General features: G+C 47.7%; 1 protein-coding gene across 1 annotated transcript in view; it reads left to right on the top strand.

Moving 5' to 3' along the window:
* The first annotated feature begins 16,076 nt into the window (after positions 1 to 16,076).
* The window catches only part of LOC119268012 (ERI1 exoribonuclease 2-like), a 9,234-nt gene continuing 2,202 nt past the window's right edge, over positions 16,077 to 23,108 (top strand). The window contains exons 1-4 of the mRNA XM_037549500.1: positions 16,077 to 16,226; positions 16,373 to 16,457; positions 17,575 to 18,164; positions 21,090 to 21,265. Of these exons, the coding sequence (XP_037405397.1) occupies positions 16,436 to 16,457; positions 17,575 to 18,164; positions 21,090 to 21,265 (788 nt within the window). The 5' untranslated portion in view covers positions 16,077 to 16,226; positions 16,373 to 16,435. The remainder of the gene's footprint in view (positions 16,227 to 16,372; positions 16,458 to 17,574; positions 18,165 to 21,089; positions 21,266 to 23,108) is intronic.

A 23,108-nucleotide genomic window follows, 5' to 3' on the forward strand; every position in this document is an offset into this window, starting at 1 on the left:
CATCATGGCGGTTTATCTTTACGGGCCTCAGAGTCGCCTGTGGGCCTTTAAGCCTTTTAGTGAACCGCCATCTTCATGCCTTGGTCTTGGGCTTCTGATGAACCTCTATTTGCGTAACCCGGCCCCTCCTGGATGGCTTACACAAATAGTCATATCCCCAACATTAGGCTTCAGATTGATTTGAACCGGTTCATGTCAATCTTTGAAAACCTTATGAACTGGCCTTTAGTCTTCTGTCTTGCGTGAAAATTGTAACCCGCCGTGACGTCATCCTTTGGCTCCGAGTTAAATCATCGTGACGTCATCTTCAATAAAACTTATATTTTAATTCATCATATCTTCAACAGATCTTTGCCTTTACTGACCCTCCCGAAAATCGAGGCGTCGGGGCCGCTGGATAATGATGTCTTGGTCTCCTCGTTTCTCGAGCCGTCTCAGTCGGTCCTCCTTATAAATAGGCACGACCTAGGTCTTTTTCATTTCCTCCGGTCGTCTTCTTCCTCGCACTCCCTCTTCTGCCGCTCGAGCTCCGCCGCCGCCACCGTCGGAAACCTCGTCTTCACCGACTCAGGCCGCTGCATCACCCTGTTTTTTGACCAGAGAAAAACGGCGACCCTCCGCAGTTCTTCCACATCGGTGAGTTCTCTCCCCCCCCCCCCTTTCTCAGATCTGCATTAGTACTGTCTTGAGTTCGTCGACGTTCATCATCGCCCGACGCAACCTCCATTAGTTCTTACCTCTAATACCTTGTTCAGATCGTAAAAACCACATAGAACTGCTGCGGAGGATGTTGTGTGCTTAGTCTGTATGAAAACAGATCTCATTTCCTTGTTTTGGAAGCCCTCCTTGAGTATATGAACTTCCCTGTACTGTTTTAGGTCTAGAAGTTTTTCCTTTCCAGAGCATCGTTTGATCCAAAATAATAATTGCAATTTGTGAAACCTATTTGCTCCACACTTAGCCAAAAACTATGTCTGTTGACTTTGTTTCAGCCATAGTAGTCCGTGTAACCGGTTTAAGATAATACCGGCTGTCAGCACCGCTTGCCTCTGGCGACTTAAGAAAACCTTAATCATCTTTAATACCTGCAGCTGTTAAACATTATCACATAGTTACCTGTATGTCATTAGGCCCCTTCTTAAGCCGCCATCTTAAATAACCCAATAATGTTTATTCTCCGGGTTATAATAAATCGGAAAATTTCCTTTATCTTGTTGTAGGCTTCAATTTATCCAATGGCACCCAAAGCTGTTAAACCTCCGGTTACCTGCAACTGGGTCCCATCCATTGTTATAAAGAGCAAACTGTCCGAGTTTGTAAAGTCTGGCCATCTGCCCAAGAAGGATGTCATGTCTTATCGTGCTCCTGACCCGTCTGAAGAGAAACCTCAACCCAAGGAAGGGGAGGTGATCATTTTTACCGATCACATGAGCCGGGGATTTGCTCCTCCCGGTTCAAAATTCTTTAGAGACGTTTTGCACTTCTTTGACTTAAGACCTCAAGACATCGGGACCAATTCCGTGTCAAATATCTGCAACTTCCAAGTTTTCTGTGAGGTCTACCTTGGAGAAGAACCCAGCCTACTTTTGTTCAGGGAATTGTTCTATTTGAACCGGTAGAATGAGCGGGCCAACGGGCCCAGTCTGGAGCTTGGTGGCATATCGATTCAAAGGCGGAGAGACTGCCTGTTCCCTTATGCTGAATTGCCGAGTCATCCAAAGGACTGGAACCAGACATGGTTCTACTGCCAAGATACTTCTCCGGCTGGTGAAAACCCGTTGCCCGGCTTCCGTGCATTGCGCCTTGAACCTACTCACCCGCTGCCGGATAAGTTGACTGCTATTGAACGTCTGCCACTCACCCCCAAGATCAAGAAGATTAAAGCTCTTTTAGGGAACGACTTAGATGGCATTGACCTGGTCCGAGTCTGGGTTGCTTGGAGAATAATTCCGTTAAGCCGCCGCCCCAGCTTAATGTGTAATTATTCAGGCGAGAAAGATGACCCTCGGCGTCATAGTCCTGACGACTTACTAGATGATGTACTGGAAGCTACAACTTAGTCTTTGTTGAAAGAGGGCACAGTGAATAGTAACGCTTTCGGCTTACTACCTTTTTGCAAGAAGAACCCGGCCCCTGCAGTAAGTTTCCAGCCATCGGGTTATTTTTTATCATGTTATACTGTATTCTTACGCATAACCCTTTATAACCTTTTACAGGCAAATGATAACTTCTGGAAAATCCAATATGATCATGAGGCGGCCAAGAAAACCAGGGCGGCCAAGAGAGCCGAAAGGAAAACCGCCAAGCCCACCACTTCAAGGAAAAGGAAGCCAAGCGCTTCTGAGCTGTTTCAGCTTGATGATTCTGATGATAATGAGGAAGAGGTAACTTTTTAATTTCCCTTTCTCCTTTATCACTACCTTACTAATATTAACCTTCTTTCAGGAAGACACGGGCAACAGCCAACCCGTTGAGGAAGAGGTAACTATAATCTCCTCCGACTCCGAGCTTCAGCCGCGTCAAAAAATTCAAAGAGTAACCCGGAAAGTAAGATTTTCACACCCTTTGGCTTACCAAGATCCTGACTTTCTTTTGAAGCAACAGCAATTTGAAAACCGGAGGCAGACCCGGACCAGCAAGGATGCAGAGCTATCCTCCGGCTTGCCTGACACAACCCGGAAGCGTCGGACTGAGGTTATCTCCAACTTATACCCTTTTTTACCTTTGGCGGGTCTAATCCGTCAACCTCTCAATTCCTCTGACTCCAATTACCAGGATACCTCTCCTTCATCCGGCGAGTCCATGCAATCAAACATGCCGGCTTTTAAGATCGCCCCTGGGTAATATCAATTTATTCACCTTATGTTTTTCTTTCTTCACGTTTCTTTACTTATTTCTCTGCTTTGCCCACAGCGTGCAGGTTAAGCCCAGGAAGAAAACTAAGAAGGATAAACCGGACCAAACCCATGTGGTGACTGAACTGGAACAGGGTATAGCTGCTCCCGACTCTTCCACACATCAACCGCCGCCTGAGCCGGCTCAAGACATTGCAGCACCAACTTCTGACCCGCCTGCTGAAGATATTCTTGATGGTTTTGTTAACCCGGAGGCACCTAGCCCAGTCAAAACAGCTGACCCAGAAGTGGAATTTCTCAAGGCTCAATTTGTTGAGCCGGCCAGGCCCACCGTCCTTGCCAAATGCTCGGCTAAAGAGGAGTTGCTAGAACGCCGTAAGGCCAAGATGGATATCACCGACTATACTCATTTGAGTATTGGAGAGATCGTCTCGGGCTATATCAACCAGGTGCAAAGCAGCCGTGACCTAGAAATTGACATGGTGAAGCAAATACAGCAAAAATCTGAGGTATGACTTATGCTTCCTTACTTTCAATCATACTTACTGTACCAGCCCCCAAGTCTATTGCTTATGAATAAATATGTTGTAAACTTAGAAAAATTGTTAGAGCTGCTTGCCCGGCTTAAAGAAAAATATTAAACCGGATGTAACACAATACCTTTAACTTGCGATACACATTAGCCCCCAAGTGTCAAGTATCTTTGCTTGCAAAGTATTTGGGACTTAATATCTAGGACCGGCTTAATAATTTAGAAAGCTTCGGTATACATTAGCCCCCAAGTGTCAAGTATCTTTGCTTGCAAAGTGCTTGGGACTTAATATTATTTACCGTAATATTGACTACTATCCGGTGCAATACAGGCCACCATAAGTCAATTTGAATCGGAGAATGCTGACCTGAAGAACCGCCTGGCAGCCCAGGAGATTGAAATTCAAAAGGCTAACTCCAAATTTGAATTCAGCGTCTCTGAACAAGAGAAGCTGAAGAAAAATTTTGAGTCAGGGAAGAAAATTTGGACTGACAAAAAGGCCGGACTGGTGACTCGGGCCGAGACAGCAGAGGCGTCGCTGGAAAATGCAATAGCCGAACTGACCGGCTTACAACGCCAGATATCTCGGATGGTCTCAGCAATCTTTGGTAAGTTATCTTAAGCAAGCATTAAATATTGTAAATATTCCTTCAATTGTTACCTGAGGTTTACCTTATACTTACCAATACAGGCCCCAGGAGCACAAACCTCAAGCAGAATACGCTGATCAAATTGAAGGCGGTGTATACTCTAGTAGAGCAACTGTATATCGGGTCACAACGTGCCTTGGCCGTTGTAGCCTTATCAAATGATGTGCCCCACCTCTTGCAAGATGTGTTACAACGGCTTGTTGTACTTCCTCAGCGGATTCAAGAGTTGAAACGGGCCCAAGCAAGAGCCGGAGCAATAGCCGCTTTGAGTCGGGCCAAAGCCTGGTTACCAGAGCTAGACCCGGCCGACATCGCTCTTGGGTATCCAAGTTTAAAGGAGGATGGCACTCTATTTGATGAAAAGGATTTCACCACCTGCGTGAGGGATATACGCCCTGTGGCCACTCAAATTGGAAACGACACTGACCTCACCAAGTATCAGCTGGGTTATGACAAGGAGAATCGGAGAATCCCCACGCCGCATTACGACGATGTCAGCTTGATCCCTCCAATCCGTAAGCACACCTTTGCCCCTGAAGTCAACCCAACCGGTTTAATAGATGATGAAGCTGAGTTTGAGGCCTTGAGTGGCATTGACTGGGCCTCATCATCCTTCCAGGACAAAGCAGCCGACGGAGAGGCGGAGAAGGATAACCCGGAGGCTTCAAGTCAACCCCAAGAGTAGATTGCCAGGCGCCACCTGCTTATGTCGTTGTAGAAAAACAATGCCGCATCATTCAGACTCGGGGAGTCTTGTAACAGAGTAGAAAATACTTTGAGTTTTGCTATGCCTTTGCGCATGCTTATGGCCCTTAATACTTGCATAAGCCGCAGTCACTATGCACTTTGTAGTTTATATGAATCTATTATGTCCTTTGCAGAAATGTCTTGCATTGCCCTGTGATGCTTACAGCTGCTTTTCCGGCTTATATAAGCCAACCCCTGAGGGTAAGTTTAACTCCTGAAAATTGGCACATAAAAGTTCACCTGGTACTTAACAACCTGATGTAACCAATATTAATCCTGGAGGATTGCAATGTATTCCATTGTATTTTCAAGAGGGTCGCAAGATATCCAATGTTGATACTTGTAAAATATGATGAATAAAATTCAAGGGTTTCTGATTCGAATACGATCAGTGAACCGTTCCAAAGGGGTTGAGCTAAGATTCAGATATGATCTGTTAGCCCCTAGTGGCTGTGGCGATGCCGATCAAGTGGGTATTGACAGCTATGTTCTCTTTGGTTCGAATACAACCTATGTTTGAACAGGAAGCCCCCAAGTGACCATAAGAGTTGTTTAATGATGCTGATTCGAATACGATCCACGTCAGACCCAAAGGGGTTAAGCTATGATTCAAATATGATCAAGAAGCCCCCAAGTGGGTTTGGCAGTATGCCGATCAAGTGGGTATCGACAACTATGTTCTCTTTGGTTCGAATATGACCTATGTTTGAACAGGAAGCCCCCAAGTGATCACGGCTAGATTCAGATATGATCATAAGCCGGACCAAAGGAAAGCCGGATTCAGATATGATCCGCTTCTCCTTGGTTATCTCCACCACCTGACAAAGAAAACACATAAACCTTTTTTGGGAGTGGAAAAAAGGACAGAGGTCTTGCTTTATTGCTTTATGTAATATACATAGTATAAGTATATACACATTAGAGCCGATGGCTCAAGTATAATAAGGCCGAAGATGAGCGATATTCCACGGCCGACGGGTCTCCTCCTCCGACTTACGTGAGTCTTTGTGCTCCCGAACGTCGATAAGGTAGTATGATCCGTTGTTCAGATTCTTGCTGACCATAAAGGGTCCTTCCCAAGGAGGGGATAACTTGTGCATGTCAGATTGATCCTGGATGAGTCGGAGCACTAAGTCGCCTTCCTGAAAGGTTCTGGACCTAACCCGACGGCTGTGGTAGCGGTGCAGGTCTTGCTGGTAAATCGCCGAGCGGGCTATTGCCAAGTCTCGCTCTTCATCCAATAGGTCAAGTGCGTCTTGCCGAGCTTTTTCATTGTCTTCCTCAACATAAGCTGCCACACGGGGTGAGTCATGACGGATGTCACTTGGCAGGACCGCCTCTGCTCCATACACCATAAAGAAAGGCGTGTAACCCGTAGATCTGTTAGGTGTAGTATTGATGCTCCAAAGTACAGAAGGTAACTCCTCCACCCAACAACCTGGCGTCTGTTGCAAGGGGACCAAGAGCCGGGGCTTGATACCCCTCAAGATTTCTTGATTAGCTCGTTCTGCTTGACCATTGGATTGAGGGTGAGCCACAGCTGAAACATCAAGCCGGATATGCTCTCGTTGACAGAACTCTTCCATAGCTCCTTTGGAGAGGTTAGTGCCATTATCAGTTATAATGTTGTGTGGAAAACCAAAGCGAAAAATCACCTTTTTCATAAACTGGACCGCCGTGGCTGCATCACACTTACTGACTGGCTCCGCCTCCACCCACTTTGTGAATTTGTCAACCACCACCAAGAGGTGCGTCTTTTTATCCTTAGACATTTTGAAAGGCCCGACCATATCAAGCCCCTAGACTGCAAACGGCCAAGTAATTGGAATCATCCTCAATTCTTGAGCCGGCACATGGGCTCGTCGTGAGAATTTCTGACATCCGTCACATTTACTGACCAGGTCTTCTGCATCAGCATGAGCCGTCAGTCAATAAAACCCATGACGGAAAGCTTTGGCCACAAGAGATTTTGAGCTGGCGTGATGACCACAATCGCCTTCATGAATCTCATGGAGGATCTCCTGACCCTCTGTAGGTGACACGCAATGTTGAAATGCTCTAGTGACGCTGCAGTGATGTAACTCGCCATTGACAATTGTCATGGACTTGGACCGCCGGGCGATTTGTCTTGCCAAGGTCTCATCTTGAGGCAACTCTCCCCGGGTCATGTAAGCCAAATAAGGCACTGTCCAATCCGGGATAACGTGGAGAGCCGCCACCATCTGTGCCTCCTGGTCTGGTATTGCCAGATCTTCCTCTATAGGTAACTTAACAGAAGGATTATGCAAAACATCAAGAAAGGTGTTAGGCGACACCGGCTTACGCTGAGACCCCAGCCGGCTTAAGGCATCAGCCGCCTCATTCTTCCTTTGATCAATGTGTTCCACCACATAACCCTTGAAATGTCCAGCCACAGCGTCGACTTCACGACGGTAAGCCGCCATAAGGGGATCTTTAGAGTCCCACTTGCCTGACACCTGTTGAGCCACAAGGTCTGAGTCTCCCAAGCATCTTACCCGACTCAAGTTCATCTCTTTGGCCATCCGGAGACCATGGAGTAGGGCCTCGTACTCAGCTGCATTGTTAGTACAAAGAAACATAAGCCGGAGCACATAACAAAATTTGTCACCTCGAGGGGAAGTTAACACGACTCCAGCCCCCGAGCCTTCCAACTGTCTGGACCCATCAAAGTGAATAGTCCAATAAGTGTTATCGGGCTTCTCCTCAGGTGCCTGTAGCTCTGTCCAGTCATTGATGAAATCCACCAAAGCTTGAGACTTAATGGCAGTGCGTGCTACGTACTTCAGACCATGAGGCCCGAGCTCGATGGCCCACTTGGTGACTCGTCCTGTAGCCTCTCTGTTCTGAATAATTTCTCCCAAGGGGGCAGAACTTACTACAGTGATAGGGTGACCTTGGAAGTATTGCTTCAGCTTCCGGCTTGCCATGAACACCCCGTAAACAAGTTTTCTGCCAATGAGGATATCTTTGTTTTGACTCGATGAGTACCTCACTGACATAATAAACCGGCCATTGAACCGGATGTTCCTTACCAGCCTCCTTGCGCTCTACCACAATTGCCACACTGACGGCTCGTGAATTAGCAGCCACATATAACAGCAAAGGCTCTTTGTCGATGGGAGCTGCAAGAACTGGCGGCTCAGATACCTGCCTCTTCAAATCCTCAAAAGCAGCATTAGCAGCATTACTCCAGACAAAGGTGTCTGCCTTCTTCATCAGTTGGTACAGCGGTAGGGCCTTCTCACCTAACCGGCTTATGAACCGGCTTAAAGCGGCAACACGACCCGCCAATCGCTGAACATCACTGATACATGCCGGTTTAGCCAAAGAAGTGATTGCCTTAATCTTCTCCGGATTAGCCTCGATGCCCCTGTTTGAGACCAAGAATCCCAAAAGCTTGCCTGCAGGCACACCAAATACACATTTCTCCGGGTTAAGCATCATTTTGTAAACCCGGAGATTGTCAAAGGTTTCTCTGAGATCAGATATCAAGGTTTCCGCCTCTCTGGATTTCACCACTATGTCATCCACATAAGCATGAACATTGCGCCCAATCTGATTATGGAGACAATTCTGTACACACCGTTGATAAGTCGCCTGGGCACTCTTGAGCCCAAAAGACATAGACACATAGCAGAAGGCTCCAAACGGAGTGATGAAAGCCGTCTTCTCCTGGTCCTTAACTGCCATCTTGATCTGATGATAACCAGAGTAAGCATCCAAAAAGCTCAAACGCGCAGAACCCGTTGTAGCATCAATGATTTGATCAATACGGGGGAGAGCGAAAGGATCAGCCGGACAAGCCTTATTTAAGTCAGTGTAATCCACACACATTTGCCAGGTGCCGTTTTTCTTAAGCACGAGCACCGGGTTAGCCAACCACTCCGGGTGAAAAATTTCGACAATGAACCCAGCCGCCAAGAGCCGGGCGACCTCTTCTCCTATAGCTTTTCGTCGTTCCTCATTGAATCGCCGCAGAAACTGCCTGGCCGGCTTATACTTCAGATCAATATTAAGAGTGTGCTCAACGAGTCCTCTCGGTACACCTGGCATGTCAGAATGCTTCCATGCAAAGATGTCCCGGTTCTCACGGATGAACTCGATGAACGCGCTTTCCTATTTAGGATCCAAGTTGGCACTGATGCTGAATTGCTTAGACGAATCGCCCGGAGTAAAATCAACAAGCTTAGTCTCTGCAGCCGATTTAAACTTCATGGCGGGGTCATGCTCCGTAGTCGGCTTCTTGAGGGAGGTCATATCCGTCGGGTCAATGTTATCTTGATAAAATTTGAGCTCCTCTGCTGCATAGACAGACTCGGCATAAGCCGCATCGCCTTCTTCGCATTTCAGGGCCACCTTTCGGCTTCCATGCACAGTGATGGTACCCTTGTAACCCGGCATCTTGAGCTGTAAATAAACATAACACGGCCGCGCCATGAACTTGGCATAAGCCGGCCGCCCGAACAAAGCGTGATATGGACTCTTAATTTTTACCACTTCAAAAGTTAACTTTTCTGCCCTAGAATCATGCTCGTCTCCAAAGGCCACCTCTAGCTCAATCTTACCCACAGGATACGCCGACTTACCAGGCACCACTCCATGGAAGACGGTGTTGGAAGTCTTTAAATTCTTGTCAGTTAAGCCCATGCGCCGAAAGGTCTCGTAATAGAGGATGTTGATGCTGCTACCTCCATCCATGAGCACCTTAGTAAATTTATAACCACCAACCTGCGGTGCCACTACCAGGGCCAGTTGACCCGGATTATCAACCCGGGGAGGGTGATCCTCCCTGCTCCAGACAATAGGCTGTTCCGACCACCTCAAGTAACGAGGGACTGCCGGCTCAACAGAATTCACCGCCCTCCTATGAACTTTCTGATCACGTTTACACAAACTTGTGGTGAACACGTGATACTGCCCACTGTTTAGCTGTTTTGGATGGCTCTGATAACCTGACTGTTGCTGCTGCTGACCTTCTTGACCAGACTGTTGTTGATTATAACCACCCTGGCTTCCCTGAAAACCGGATCCTGAACCGCCGCCCGGGCCATGAAAGCTGCCAGCTCCTGAGCCGCCGCTTGGGCCTTGATTGCCATCAAACGTTTTAGAATTCTTGAAAGCCTTCATGATTGCGCAATCCTTCCATAAATGAGTTGCTGGTCGTTCCCGGGTGCCGTGTTTCGGGTAGGGCTCATTGAGTAGTTGCTCAAGAGACGGACCTGACCCGCCAAACCGAGGGGGTGGCTTTCCTTTGCGCTTCTGATTGTTACCCTGTGCATTGGCCACAAATTCCGGGTTACCGTCCGCCTTACGCTTATTGCCTCCTTGACTCGCTGAGTTATGTTGCTGACCCTTTCCATTACCGTTCTTCTTTCCCTTCCCTGTCTTTTCCTCATCAGACGCGGGATCCTTGGTACTATCAGAATCGGCATACTTGACTAAAGCCGCCATCAGCGTCCCCATATCGTTGCAATCACGCTTAAGGCGCCCCAGTTTCTGTCTCAGAGGCTCAAAGCGGCAATTCTTCTCCAGCATGAGAACTGCTGAGCCGGCATCCATCTTGTCAGACGAATGTATTATATCTTTGACCCGACGCACCCAATGAGTCATAGATTCACCTTCCTCCTGCTTACAATTTGTCAGGTCCACAATCGACATAGACTGCTTGCAAGTGTCCTTGAAGTTCTGGATGAAACGGGCCTTTAGCTCCGCCCATGAACTAATGGAATTGGGTGGCAAACCCTTTAACCAAGAACGGGCCGTTCCGTCCAACATCATGGTGAAGTATTTAGCCATCGCTTCATCACTAACCTCCAGCAGGTCCATGGCCATCTCGTAACTTTCAATCCACGCCCCAGGCTGTAAATCGGCCGTATAATTCGGCACCTTTCAAGGTCCCTTGAAATCCTTGGGCAGACGTACATTACGTAGAGCCGGTACCAGACAAGGAACTCCTCCGATTCTAGTAGCAACACCCGCCTCAACGGAAGTCGTCGGGTAAGCCGGTGAGTCCTGTTGGGCTGCTAGCTGAGCCGCTAGCTGAGCCGCCCGCTCGTCCTCCTGACGTATCCGATCCTGAACCGGGTTATACCCGCCGGGCTGGTTCCGGCGCTGAGCGCTACTTGACAAGGCCTCTGACTTCATATGTCTACTTTAACTCGGGCTCCGGTTTTGATGAGGCGGAGCTAACCAGGGCAGAGGAGTTGAGTGAATCCTGTCCCGGCTGTAGGAGTAGGTCTCTTGCTGAGCCAGGGCTGTTTGGACAAGTTCCCTGATCCTCCGGGTTTCCACCGCTGTCGGATCATCACCATCTACTAGGAGAGCCGCCAAACGTGCTGATGCTGCGATTAAGTTCTTCATGGGGTTGGAGAAGTGACCATGTGCTATTGGTACGTAATGGGGCGGTGCCATATTGCCATGAAGAGGCGCCGTCACCGGAGGCTGGACTGGGCCTCCCGCTCCGGATGTCATAAACTGATTTGCACCTGGCGGGTTACTTGGGCCGGCCCCGGGTGTAGTAAAGAGATTCCGAGGATCATAAATCTAAGGTAAACGGGACTGAGTTTTCTGATGTCTCCTCCTCATTACCTCATTAGATGTGTTCAAGCTCAAAGTGAGCTGAAAGGCCTCTGCCTGAAGTTGCTGCGCCCGTACGTCCAAAGCTGCTCGCTCTGTGGCTAATCTAGTATCTTTAGTTGCTAAGGTTTCCTTGGCCCGGGCGATCTCATCGCGAACCTGTGCCACCTCTGCCTCATGCTCAGATTGGTTCGCAGGAACGACTGTAGCAGTTAACAAGGCCGTAAGTTTATCCATGAGATCCATCAGCACGTGAGCCGGTGAGCGCACAGGGCCTCCTGCCCCGGCTGCTCCTAACCCGGACGTTATCGCTGCTGAGGCCGTAGAATTTTGGCCGGGCTGAGTACCAGCCATGAAGACTCCTGCCCAGTTTGGTGACTCTGAGGGGTCCGGAATAGTGCTGCCATCGGAACAGCCCCTAAGCACACCATCTTGAACTTGATATAGCGAATCTGTTGAGCCGGCGGACGAATCACCGTCAGAGAGGACGGCCGGCTCACCATCACCTTCAGATCCTTCAGAAAGTTCACCTTCGTGGATGCAACCCACAAAGGCACGCTTCACGACGGGTTGAGCTCGGGCGGGTTTCGCACGCTGAGCCGTCTCGACAAGGTTGGTGCAGTTGTCCGGCTCAGGGCCCGGCTCACCAATCTGGCCGATGAAGACGTGAATTCCGCCAAAGGGGACCCGGTACCCGTACTCAATTGAGCCGGCGTCAGGGCCCCAGCCTTCATCATCGATGTAGATCTTGCCGCGACGACTCTTGGTCATCCGGCCAACTGTGTATCCATTAAGCCCTTTGAAGCTGCCCTTCAAGAACTCAAATCCACCGTGCGCTGGCCCCACGGTGGGCGCCAACTGTCGTGGAATTGTCACGGTAGATGTCCTTTTGCAAGGACTTAATCATGGAGCCATCGCAACTAGGAAGCTTAAAGGGGTTAATCGGGACAAGGACACGCGAGGTTTATACTAGTTCAGCCCCTTACGGTGAAGGAAGGCCTACATCTAGTTGGGTTGGAATTGCTTGAGGTTTCGATGACCAGGGAGCAAGATACGCTATGCCTGGCTCTCGATCAGTTGTTTTTCTCCCTAAGCCGCTGGCGGGTCGTCCCCTTATATACACGGGTTGACGCCCTGCGGCCTACAGAGTCCCGGCCGGCTCATAAACAGTGTCCGACTCGGCGACTAGTTACTTCTACCTTACAGTACAAGTTATACCATCATGGCGGTTTATCTTTACGGGCCTTAGAGTCGCCTGTGGGCCTTTAAGCCTTTTAGTGAACCGCCATCTTCATGCTTTGGTCTTGGGCTTCTGATGAACCTCTATTTGCGTAACCCGGCCCCTCCTGGATGGCTTACACAAATAGTCATATCCCCAACAAAGATGGCACCTGATTCAGAGGTGTTCGAGTCTGATTCCCTCTATGTGCCAGTAGTGCTCGTTGAGCCAACTCCTGATGCTGCTGCTGCCGCTGCAATTAAGCTAGCAGCAGCAAAGGCAAAGAAGGATGGTAGGTCGAACAACATGAAGTGGCAGCCGTTCATGTCCACGTTCGTCCTGAATTCTCTAGTGGAGTTAGGACTGACAAGGGCTTCAAGGAGGTGCACTTGAACACCGTTGCGAAGCAGGTGTTCGAGTTCTGTGGGCAAGAGGTGTCTGCCACCTAGGTGTACAACCACCCGAGGAAGTGGAGAAGTCGATGGATCCAAGTGTCCAAACTGAGAGACCTTAGTGGTGCCTCATGGGATGAGAACACTTGCTCCATAGTTCTGGAGGCAGAGCACTATGCCGGCCATGTCACGGTTAGCTCACAACCCTCTTCCTTTTCATACTGTCCACCATTGTCTGCTCCTAATCGCAACTAACAACACTTGTGTTTCATTCTTAGGACCACCCAAGGGATGCTGAGTTCCTCAACACACCCATCCAGAACTACAACCAGATGCGGCACATCTTCTCCTTCGGGCTGGCACCTGGGAAGCATGCCATGTGCTCGGGTGAGCCTCTTGGTTCTCCCATGCCAGACTTCCGTGGGACACCGGACGTCGAGGTCCTTGATGGCCCTGACAAGCCCGCTGCGAAGCCCTTCGACAAGCCATTTGACCCCGTCCATGATAGGAAGAGGAAGAGAGGAGGCTTGATGGAGGAGATCAATGTCTTTTGCAGCATGACTGAGGCGGTGAAGGAGGTGGCAACAGCCATCAGGGAGTGCAAGCCCCTCGACGTCCACCCTGACCTGTATGGCGCTGTCATGACCCAGGGTGGATTCAGCGACGAGGCTCTCATGGCAGCTCTCAGCCACCTGCTTGACAACAAGGCCCAGGGTGTTGGGTTCGTTGCCATGGTCGACGCTCACAGGGTGCTGTGGCTCAGGAGCTGGCTGGGCAAGCACTACTATTAGAGTAGTGCTGCATGTGAGCGTGCATGATCCCCAACGGCGATGGCGGTGGCGACGACGACGACGATGACGATGACGATGTACATTTTGTGTAGCTAGGGCTCAAAAACTATTTGATGGTCTGTATATTTTGGTGAGGTGGCATATACTAACTCCTCACGCTGATGGTGAAATTGCGGTGGTAGGACGACCCCCTCTTTTGGATGTGGTGGTAGGTTAACACCAAGGTAGTGCTAGGTTGAACTTGCTATGCCGTATGATCATGCATGCTTTACTTCTCTTCTGCTCCATTGTTGTTTGTGTGCTACTTTGCTTGCTACTTGTGCTCCATTGATTTGCTGCTTCAACTCTTGCTCTTGTGCATTGCTAGGGCAAGTGATATGCCGTGTTCATCGGTGAGGTTCTAGGGGTTTATAGTTCATGGGAAGAAGCCAATGCACAAGTGGCATCGTATAGCAACAACAATTATAGAGGGTTCAAGACTAGGCAGGCAGCAGAACAAGCTTGCTCCGCCTGGGTGCAAAAGTACGGAGGCAGCAGTGTTGACAGTGCCAAGGTTGGAGCTGCCAAAAGTGGAAGCTGCTAAGGTGGATCATCGGTTCGGCCCGAAGCTGAAGAACTTCATCATCTTCGCCCAGTTCGTCACCATTGCTGTGTTGTGGCGTTGGTGTGCTAGGTGTGATCATTGTGGGTAAGCTCACCAACTAGGGTACAAGGTAAGCACAACATGTACGTCATATGCAACCAAACACCATGTTCATGTGCCGTTAGGGCCAATGCAGCCAAGCAAATAAAATGCACTTGCGTATTACCTAATGCAGGGACTAGGGATGCAGGCAACCAAACAAGTTGTATATGGCGTATTAGGGCCTGTTTTTCCTCAACCAAGCTGGGTTGAGAAGGGTATGCAATGCGACTACTGTTTCAAACTGGAATCTAACACGCCCTAGGAGTAGAGACTATGCATCCCTAAAAAATAGAGAGAATTCCTTATTTGGCTCTTTCTTAAAATTTGCTTCCCTTTTTGGCCCAAAAAACTTCTATCTTCCCTTTTTGACACATAAACTTTATTTTGTTCCCTATGTGACACTTTCGTCAGTTTTGACTAGTAATGACGTTAAGTCTGGCCTAAAAAAACTATTTTACCCCTAGTGTTGATTGTGACCAGGTTATTAATAAATGAAAAAAAAGTTATATGACTACTAAAAAAATATTGCGGGGGACTAATAATAATATGATGAATGGAACAAGGACGACCCATTCAGCCTCTATTATAGTGTATAAATTTGTTCAGATTAATCTTATGGATGATTTCCCACAATTTTTTTATGGATGATAAATTAGACTGAGTTGGGTTTGCGCCTCAATTTGCTGCACATGTTTTATGCCACGTGTGTTTTGACGAGAATAACATTGTGACATGTGTTACAGAATAACTGATTGCAATTTGCAAGAAGCAGGAGTACAAGCTTCTGACTACTTCTGTCTCCATCAAGTCATTCCAAAACAATGTCTCCATCACTACCCATATACACACGAATCAATAGGATAGTTATGAGAGTAAAATCGAATCGATCCGATCGATTAAGAGTTAGCTTCTACCAGTCGCGTTGACGCACCGGCCAGACATGCGTGCACAGTGCACTGTTCCAGGCAAAATCAACAGAGGTGCTAGCTAGCGTACTTCTTATGCTAGCTTTGCAAGTACGTGCGTGAGCAACTTGGTGATTTGGTCTAGCGTTTTAAAAGCCAACTGCTGGTCGCGGGCGTGGTGAGGAGCAGAGAAGGAGAAAGAGGCTAGCGTCAGGACTCTGGAACCGGATGCATGTCATGCTGGGCTCCCGCGGATCAAGCTGCAACGCGACTAGTTGGGCGGTGGTGGATATGAATATTTAAACGTGAGGTCTCCAACATGTAACACTTACGTTCATTCATATTCACGCTCCTTCTATTCCCTTTTTTGGCGACATACTATCACCCGGGTTAAAATTGTCTTTGTACATGCTATTTAACATCGTTGGATGGAATAATGGATGAAAGTGTCCCATAAGGAACAAAATGGAGTTTAAGTGTCAAAAAGGGAAAAAAGAAGTTTTTTGGCAAAAAAGGAAGCAAAATTTAAGAAAAGGTCAAATAAGGATTTCTCTAAAAAAAATTAAAATGAATCACCGATCTGGACGGTGGTGACGCCGATACGCCGTTCCAGCCTTTTCCTTGGGCACACTATACCGCCGGCCGATACCGGAGCCGCGAAAAGGCCCCAAAACCAGCGTGTCGCGCCACCATTGGGTCCCTGACCCGTACGCGCTGTTGGGCAGTTGCACCCGATCCCCGTCCGACCCGTCGCTGGGATAGGCAGAGAGGAGGGTATAGAGGAGAGAGGGGGTGGGTCGTCGGGTGGTGGCCGCTCTGTTCTTCCCTCCCGCTCTGGTTCTCGCAGTCACATGTACGTACGTGCGTGAGTGCGCGGACAAAAGCCGGATTCACGCCTCTTATCTCTCTTGCTCGATCTCGCCGTCGCACGCGCTGATCTGCTGATCTGCTGATTTCTCTTATTTTTTCCTTTTCTTTCTCCCGGGGGGGATCGATCAGGTCGTGTGACGCGGGGGGGAGTTCTGATCCGGATGGTGCAGCGCTGCGTTAACGCCCACGGCCATGATTGATCACCAACGCGCAGGTCAGATCCTCCCTTCCCTCTAGATCTTGATCTCCCTCCCTCCCTCTTCTCCACTGTCCAGTGGCGGCGCGGGCAAAGCTGCGTTTTTTCCGAGGTTTTCGAGGCAATTTTTGGTGGGGACGACGGGCACTAGGCCAAACCCCTCTCCTTCGGGGGATTCAGTGTGCCTCCGTTGCAATTCTGGGTAACATTGGATGTGGTGCTTGTTCTGCTGTCAGCAAGTTTTTTAGGCATGAACTGGTCACAGGGGCATATCCGCAGTTGAATTTTGCTACTCACTGCTACGTGCTACTGTGGATTTTTTTGCTAAAAACGGATGGCGCATTTGGTTAGTGCTTGTAGTTTCTGTCAGCAGTCATGTTTGGTTCGGACCAGTGTAAACTGAAATCCGCCCTTGGCTGACATCACGTGGTAGCAACGTAGTTCTCCTCCGCAGCAAAAGGTGTGTGTTCTATAAATTGACGAGTAGCAAAGGCTAATGCACTGGTGATAGTGCTAAAGGCTGCTATATTTATGTTTCTATAAGATCTGTTTATGGGCAGAGTTAAGAGTGTTGCGTTTGAGCTATTGTTATTAAAGGGTTTTCGGTTAAGCTGGTTTAGGATGCCCCCCTGTAGTTGGTTTCATTTACTTGTTCGGTTGTTCCTTTCCTCCTAAATTCCACGGCACTTGTCGTAGGAAAAAAAGTGTAAGAACATAGAACCAACTGAAACATAAAATTTCTCACTTCTTCTGCCAAAGACCTCTAGCTACTGTATTTTGAGTACATGCCGTGATATCCATTTGACTGGAACAAATTCATGCTACAGTTTTCTAGATAGTGAATGTCTATAGCTGCTAACTAATCATCGTTACAATTGACCATCAGGTTTTCATCTTTCTTTTCTGATTCTGTCTTTAATTGTGACATTTGTATGTTGCTTTGAGCTTAGCCAATTGCTTCAGCCATTATCTGCTTATAACAAATATGGTGTTCTCGGTATCATTTTGGTCCCTAAAAGGTTCATTGAAAATTATCATGTTATATGTGCAAGCTAACTGTTTTCCTGAACTCCATGTACTGTCTTACCTTGCTATATTAGTTCTATCTTATTCTTATCTACTTTTATCAATGCAGAGGAAATGCAAGTTAATAACGAGGCATCTCCAGGGTGTCTCAAGCCAAATATTTCTCAGTATAACCCTCAAGAACATAGAGGTGGCATTGAAGGATTTCCTGAGAATAATGAAAAAAAGAATGATAGTATTGCAGAAGATAAAGTATGGGGGGCATCTCCTCTCCCAAATCAAGGATTTGGCAGACCCTTCTACCGCCAGGAATTTTATGCCTGGCCGCATGTTTATTCTGATTACCAAATCCTGCGGCAGCCACAACCTTATGGATTTGACAATCAGTTTTATCAGATAAATAGGGATACCTGTTTCCCCATTGAGAGAAGAGTTCAGTTCCCCTTGAAGATGCTCCCTCAAGGTTACCCTCATGATGCACAACTTCAGGAATTTCAATATTTTGTGGTTATTGACTTTGAAGCAACCTGTGACAAGGAGAATAATCCACATCCACAAGAGATCATTGAGTTTCCATCTGTCTTGGTTAACAGTGCAACGGGACAATTAGAAGCTTCCTTTCAAACATATGTTCGACCAGCATATCATCAAAATTTGACTGACTTCTGCAAGGAGCTTACCGGTATACAACAGATTCAGGTTAGAGCTATTCTTGCTTTTGAATATTCATATGTTTGATAATTATAGTCAGCAATTACTTATTACTAGTTCTCAACATGATTCCATTAGTGAGTAGCTTGGCTTAGTAAGCAATCATCTATGCAGTATAATTATAGAGCATATGGCAGAAACCAAATGAGCTTTCATGCTAGTGTCAATTATGTACACACATGGAAACTAGCTTCGTTTGTACATTTTCTATGGATTTTTAAATGAAATTCTAAGCTACATATCCAGTTGGGCATTTTCCGTAAGCCAAAATATATATTTATTCTAGATGCTAACCAGGATAAATACAGCTTGCACTCTGTACTTCCATAGTACATACATGTGGCACAGTGGCAGTAGTTGTTCTTCTCATCGTTTACTGGCCAATTCCACCATTATCCGACATAGGCCCTTCAAAGTAGTCACATCTTCATCAGTGTCCAGTCGGTTGCCCATGCCATGCTTTCTAGATCTCACGGCTAGATTTCTCGTGTGAGTTCGATACAGACTTTGTTTCATTGCTAATTTTGGAAAACTTCACTGAATCACTCTTCTTCAGTTATTCTCTCTAATCTGGTGTTTAGTAATTTGCTTCTTAGGATTTTATAATTTAATAATAATACCAAGTGATCTCTGGCATTCATAATTTCAACTTTGTAATGTATAACTGAGCAGTTCACTTCCTGCTTTTGGCAAATCACACTTTCAAACTCTTTCCGGAAGGAAAAAATATGAAAGCTTTCTCAACCAATACTGGATCCAGTTGGTTACATAGGAAATAAAGGAACCTGAATCCACAAGCAATACTGTTCCAATTGTCTCCAACGAGAAAATAGTGCCAAACCCCATGATCAATCTGGCGGCAGCTAGAGCTGGAAAGGGGCACAGGCCTTTCAGTGGAGCAATGGGCCTTCGACTTGTCTGGCTACAGAAATTTAACATGGTGGTGGCCACTGGCCAAAGCTGGGTGCCACGGCAACACACCAGGGCCGGGGCCAGAGCTCCGATTACGCTGTTGTGAAGCAGGCTCATGTCTCCCTTTTTCTGCATTTCTCTTTCTGTACATTAATCAGGTGGGATTAACCATTGAGGCTACTGCAGTTGATGCCTAGTTGCTTGATTTCATAGGCCTGAGACCAAACAAGGTCCTGGCATCAAAGTATGAGGGTGTAAACTAAGTAACCAATAGAAACAATGTGTTGTATTCATATCTTTTGGTCCATGTAGTTCTCCAGTTAATATAGGAGTGCTGAATGGTGGTGTACGCCACCTATCAAAGCTGGTTTTATGGGATGATTCATGAAATTGGTTTCCTTGAGAAATTTCCCAAATTAGACAAACAAAATGTACCATACCAAGGTTTTAGCTACTCTCATGAAAAAGGGTCAATCACCTTAATAATCATGGTCTAATAGGTGCTTCATGTGAGTAACTCTGACCTTGGGTCATGTGCACAGCCAATGCGGACAACTACTGGTATCATCAGGGCACTACGGGTTTTGCAGACCTTTGTTTGACCTTATGTAGATGTCATTTGCTATTATGAACATTCTAAAAAGATGGTGTCTCCTTGCAAAAAAAAGAAAAAAGAAAAAGAAGAAGGTATGGTGTTTGTTACTCAACAGTCCGAGGTCGAAACTGAATGCTGATGGGACAATGTGGATAATGAGTGATGGCCAATGCTGCCCTTTGACTGTTTGAGCAAACAGCTTCCCTGAGCCATCTGTAGAGCGAAGCAATTTGGATGGATATTATCTGTAGATCCAACGATATAAGATAATATAACATTTTGAAAAGGAATTCTTAGATATTCTGTTTCTGTGTCCAACATTGATACCTGGAAGCTCACTTGGAAAAACTGGGCGCCTCCGCGCGTCCGTTTCTTCCATTGGCTTGCCCACCTCGACAGATGTTGGACTGCAGACCGCCTTGCTTGCCGCGGGCTGCAACACCCCGCACGATGCCCCCTCTGCGACCAGGCACCTGAAACCATGCACCACCTCATCCTCGCATGCCCCTTCGCCCGGCAGACCTGGCACGAGACACTGTGCTGGCTACGGATCCCGTGTACCCCGACAGACAAAGAGCCCTCACTCCTGGAGTGGTGGCAATCGGCACGACAATCCGCCTCAACGCCCATGCGCAAGGGCCTGGGTACCATGACCCTCCTCGTCCCCTGGATGATATGGAAGCACCGCAATGACTGCGTCTTCAACGGAGCGCGCCCATCGGTGAACGCCCTGCTAACGAAGATCAAGGAAGAGGCCAACCTTTGGGCAAGCGCGGGCGCACTAGGGCTCAGAGCCATTACCCCCAGACATGGGATGTCCATTAATTCAAAAACTGTATTCGCCTCCTAGGAGGAATGTAACTACAACTCTCTCTTTTCAATGAAATGAAACGCACGCTCTCATGCGTTTTTTCGAAAAAAAAAACATTGATGCAGATGTTGGGAAAATAACTAGGCACTTGGCCTGCGTGTTCATGGTGAGATGTGGGCATTAGTTGACTAGACACTGATAAACGGACTGTATAGAAGCGTAGTTACCCTTCTGTGAGAGAAACTTAGCACATTACCTTTTGGTCACAATACATTAGCTTTCTTAGCAAGCATAAGGTTAGCCGATGATGTTCATAGTTTACCTTCTATTTTTATTTCTAATAAATTATAATTTGAATGTCGGCGTGAGCTGTCAAAAGTCAACATCTGTTAAGTAAAATCCCTATGTCACAAAAGAGAACTGTATATGGTTTTGTAAACCTGTCATTTTCACATAGTTTTATGATCTACAATGTGAAAAGTGCCACTTTGATAAGTCATCTTTTGCCCTTGTTAAAGAGAGTGTTGTAATGTATGACCAACAGTTTGACTTGTGTATTTGGTCAGTAATACTGTTTTTGTTTATACATGTCTAGGTGGACAGAGGTGTACCTCTAAGTGAAGCCTTGCTCATGCATGATAAATGGTTAGAGGACAAAGGAATAAAGCACAAGAACTTCGCTGTTGTGACCTGGTCCAACTGGGATTGCCGTGTGATGCTGGAATCAGAATGCAGGTTCAAGAGAATCAGGAAGCCCCCTTATTTCAACAGGTAACATATATCTCACCTATGTATGGCTATAGCTTTGGTACCATGTTTTGTTTTGACTTAACATGTGTGTGAGTGTGACGTACTCCCTCATTTCATTTTAATAGGCCTATTTAAAAAATCATGTCGAAAATACTATGGCGTGAATGCATAGTAATGCTCTTCTATTCTTCTCTGGATTGCTTATTTATATGATTATATTATCGTCTTCCATAAGCATTTATGCATCACTAATCACACATGCCATGGTTCCCTGGTGATTTTCCCAACTTTAGATCTTTATTATCTGTCTGCCTGTCAAAATACTCGTTGAAAAGTTAGGAGGGTGTGGTATTTATTATTATTTCTTCATTGTCAATTACCGTGGTGTTATTTCGGATGCTTGAAGGCCCCAAAATGAGATTGGATTAAGTTTAGTAGCTTTTGTACTATGGGAATAGGCCAGTTTGACTGATACTTTGATTAAGAAGTTGATTGCAATCTGTATCTAATCATATGCTGTTAACAAAGATGTACGGGCTGGTTCTGTAGATTTCATTGTATCTTTTTTCGCGAGTAACACATCGAGAGGGATAGGGGTGTTCCAGCATTTCATATAGAAGAAGAGAGCTGCCCGGTTAATTAGGGAAAACCGGGTGAAAACCATATACAAAGGGCATGAAGCTCCCACCGGATGACAATGCGATGGAGGCAGAGAACATGCGCGACACCAAATACACCAACATGCCAAACTGAAGCCCATGAAGGAAAACATCTGCCACACTGATGAGAACTCCTCGTCACCCTCCACGAAGCAAGGCCAGATCCAGCATGGCACACCCAGGGAGTAGCAGGAAGATGCCTCACCAAGCACCGACCACCAAACCGCGAGCGCCACCACCATTGGAGAAAGAAACGAATCCGCAAAGAGGAGCAGGATTGGGCTGCCCCGTCACAGGTAGCGAAGGACGCGTGCCTCAAGAACAATGCGCAGCCTTCGACACCCTGACAAACTGCAACAATCTGGTGCTGCCACCCTGACGTCCAACAAACCTCCACCCTGACAAACTGAACAATATGGTGCTGCCACCTCGAATCCAACAAACCTCCACTCCCTGCAGATCCTACTTCACCACCCTGACATCCACCGCCCACACGGCAACGCCTCGCGAACTGACCGTCTCGCAGCCCACTGGTCGATAAATCAGAAACCACAACCGTACCGTGCACCAAGACCTAGGGCGACCTCCAACCGCCCTAGCAGCCCGAACGATCACCCTAAAGGCATCGTGCATAGCTCCCCCACATAGAACCACCACCGTGATGCATTCTGACCCCCCTCCTCCCACCCCTTCCTGGTCTCTACCTTCACAGATCTTAGAAGCAACGTCCGTGGCTGCTACCCTGGCATCCTCCACTCCCATCAGCGAAGCCACCAACATCGCCTCTCGTAGCTACGCTAAGCACCAAACCCGCAACAAGCCCATGCCGGGGTGGGAGGTCCGCCAACCGGAGGCAGAGGGCCAAGGCCGCATGCTCCGAGACCACGTCACCAGAAGGCGCCACCAGGATGAGGAGGGCACAACTAGGAGGGGGGGGGGGGCTTGTTGCAGACCACCATCTGTGGTCGTACGGCCACACGGTCTAACATGCCCAGGGCCTTCGCTGCTGCTCACCGCAGCATCAAGCGTCAGTTGAATCGCCGCTCACCGTCCCATAGTAGAGCACCGACCGTGCATCACACCGCAACACACCTGCCTGGAGCCGCCGCCCCGTGGCCATGATGCGAGATTCCTGCACGCTGCCTCACCATGGCCACCACACCGAGCCCCTACCCCCACACGTCGGTGCCCTCTTGCGCGAGAGG

The sequence above is a fragment of the Triticum dicoccoides genome, chromosome 3A (assembly GCF_002162155.2).
Source record: "Triticum dicoccoides isolate Atlit2015 ecotype Zavitan chromosome 3A, WEW_v2.0, whole genome shotgun sequence".
Lineage (NCBI taxonomy): Eukaryota > Viridiplantae > Streptophyta > Magnoliopsida > Poales > Poaceae > Triticum > Triticum dicoccoides.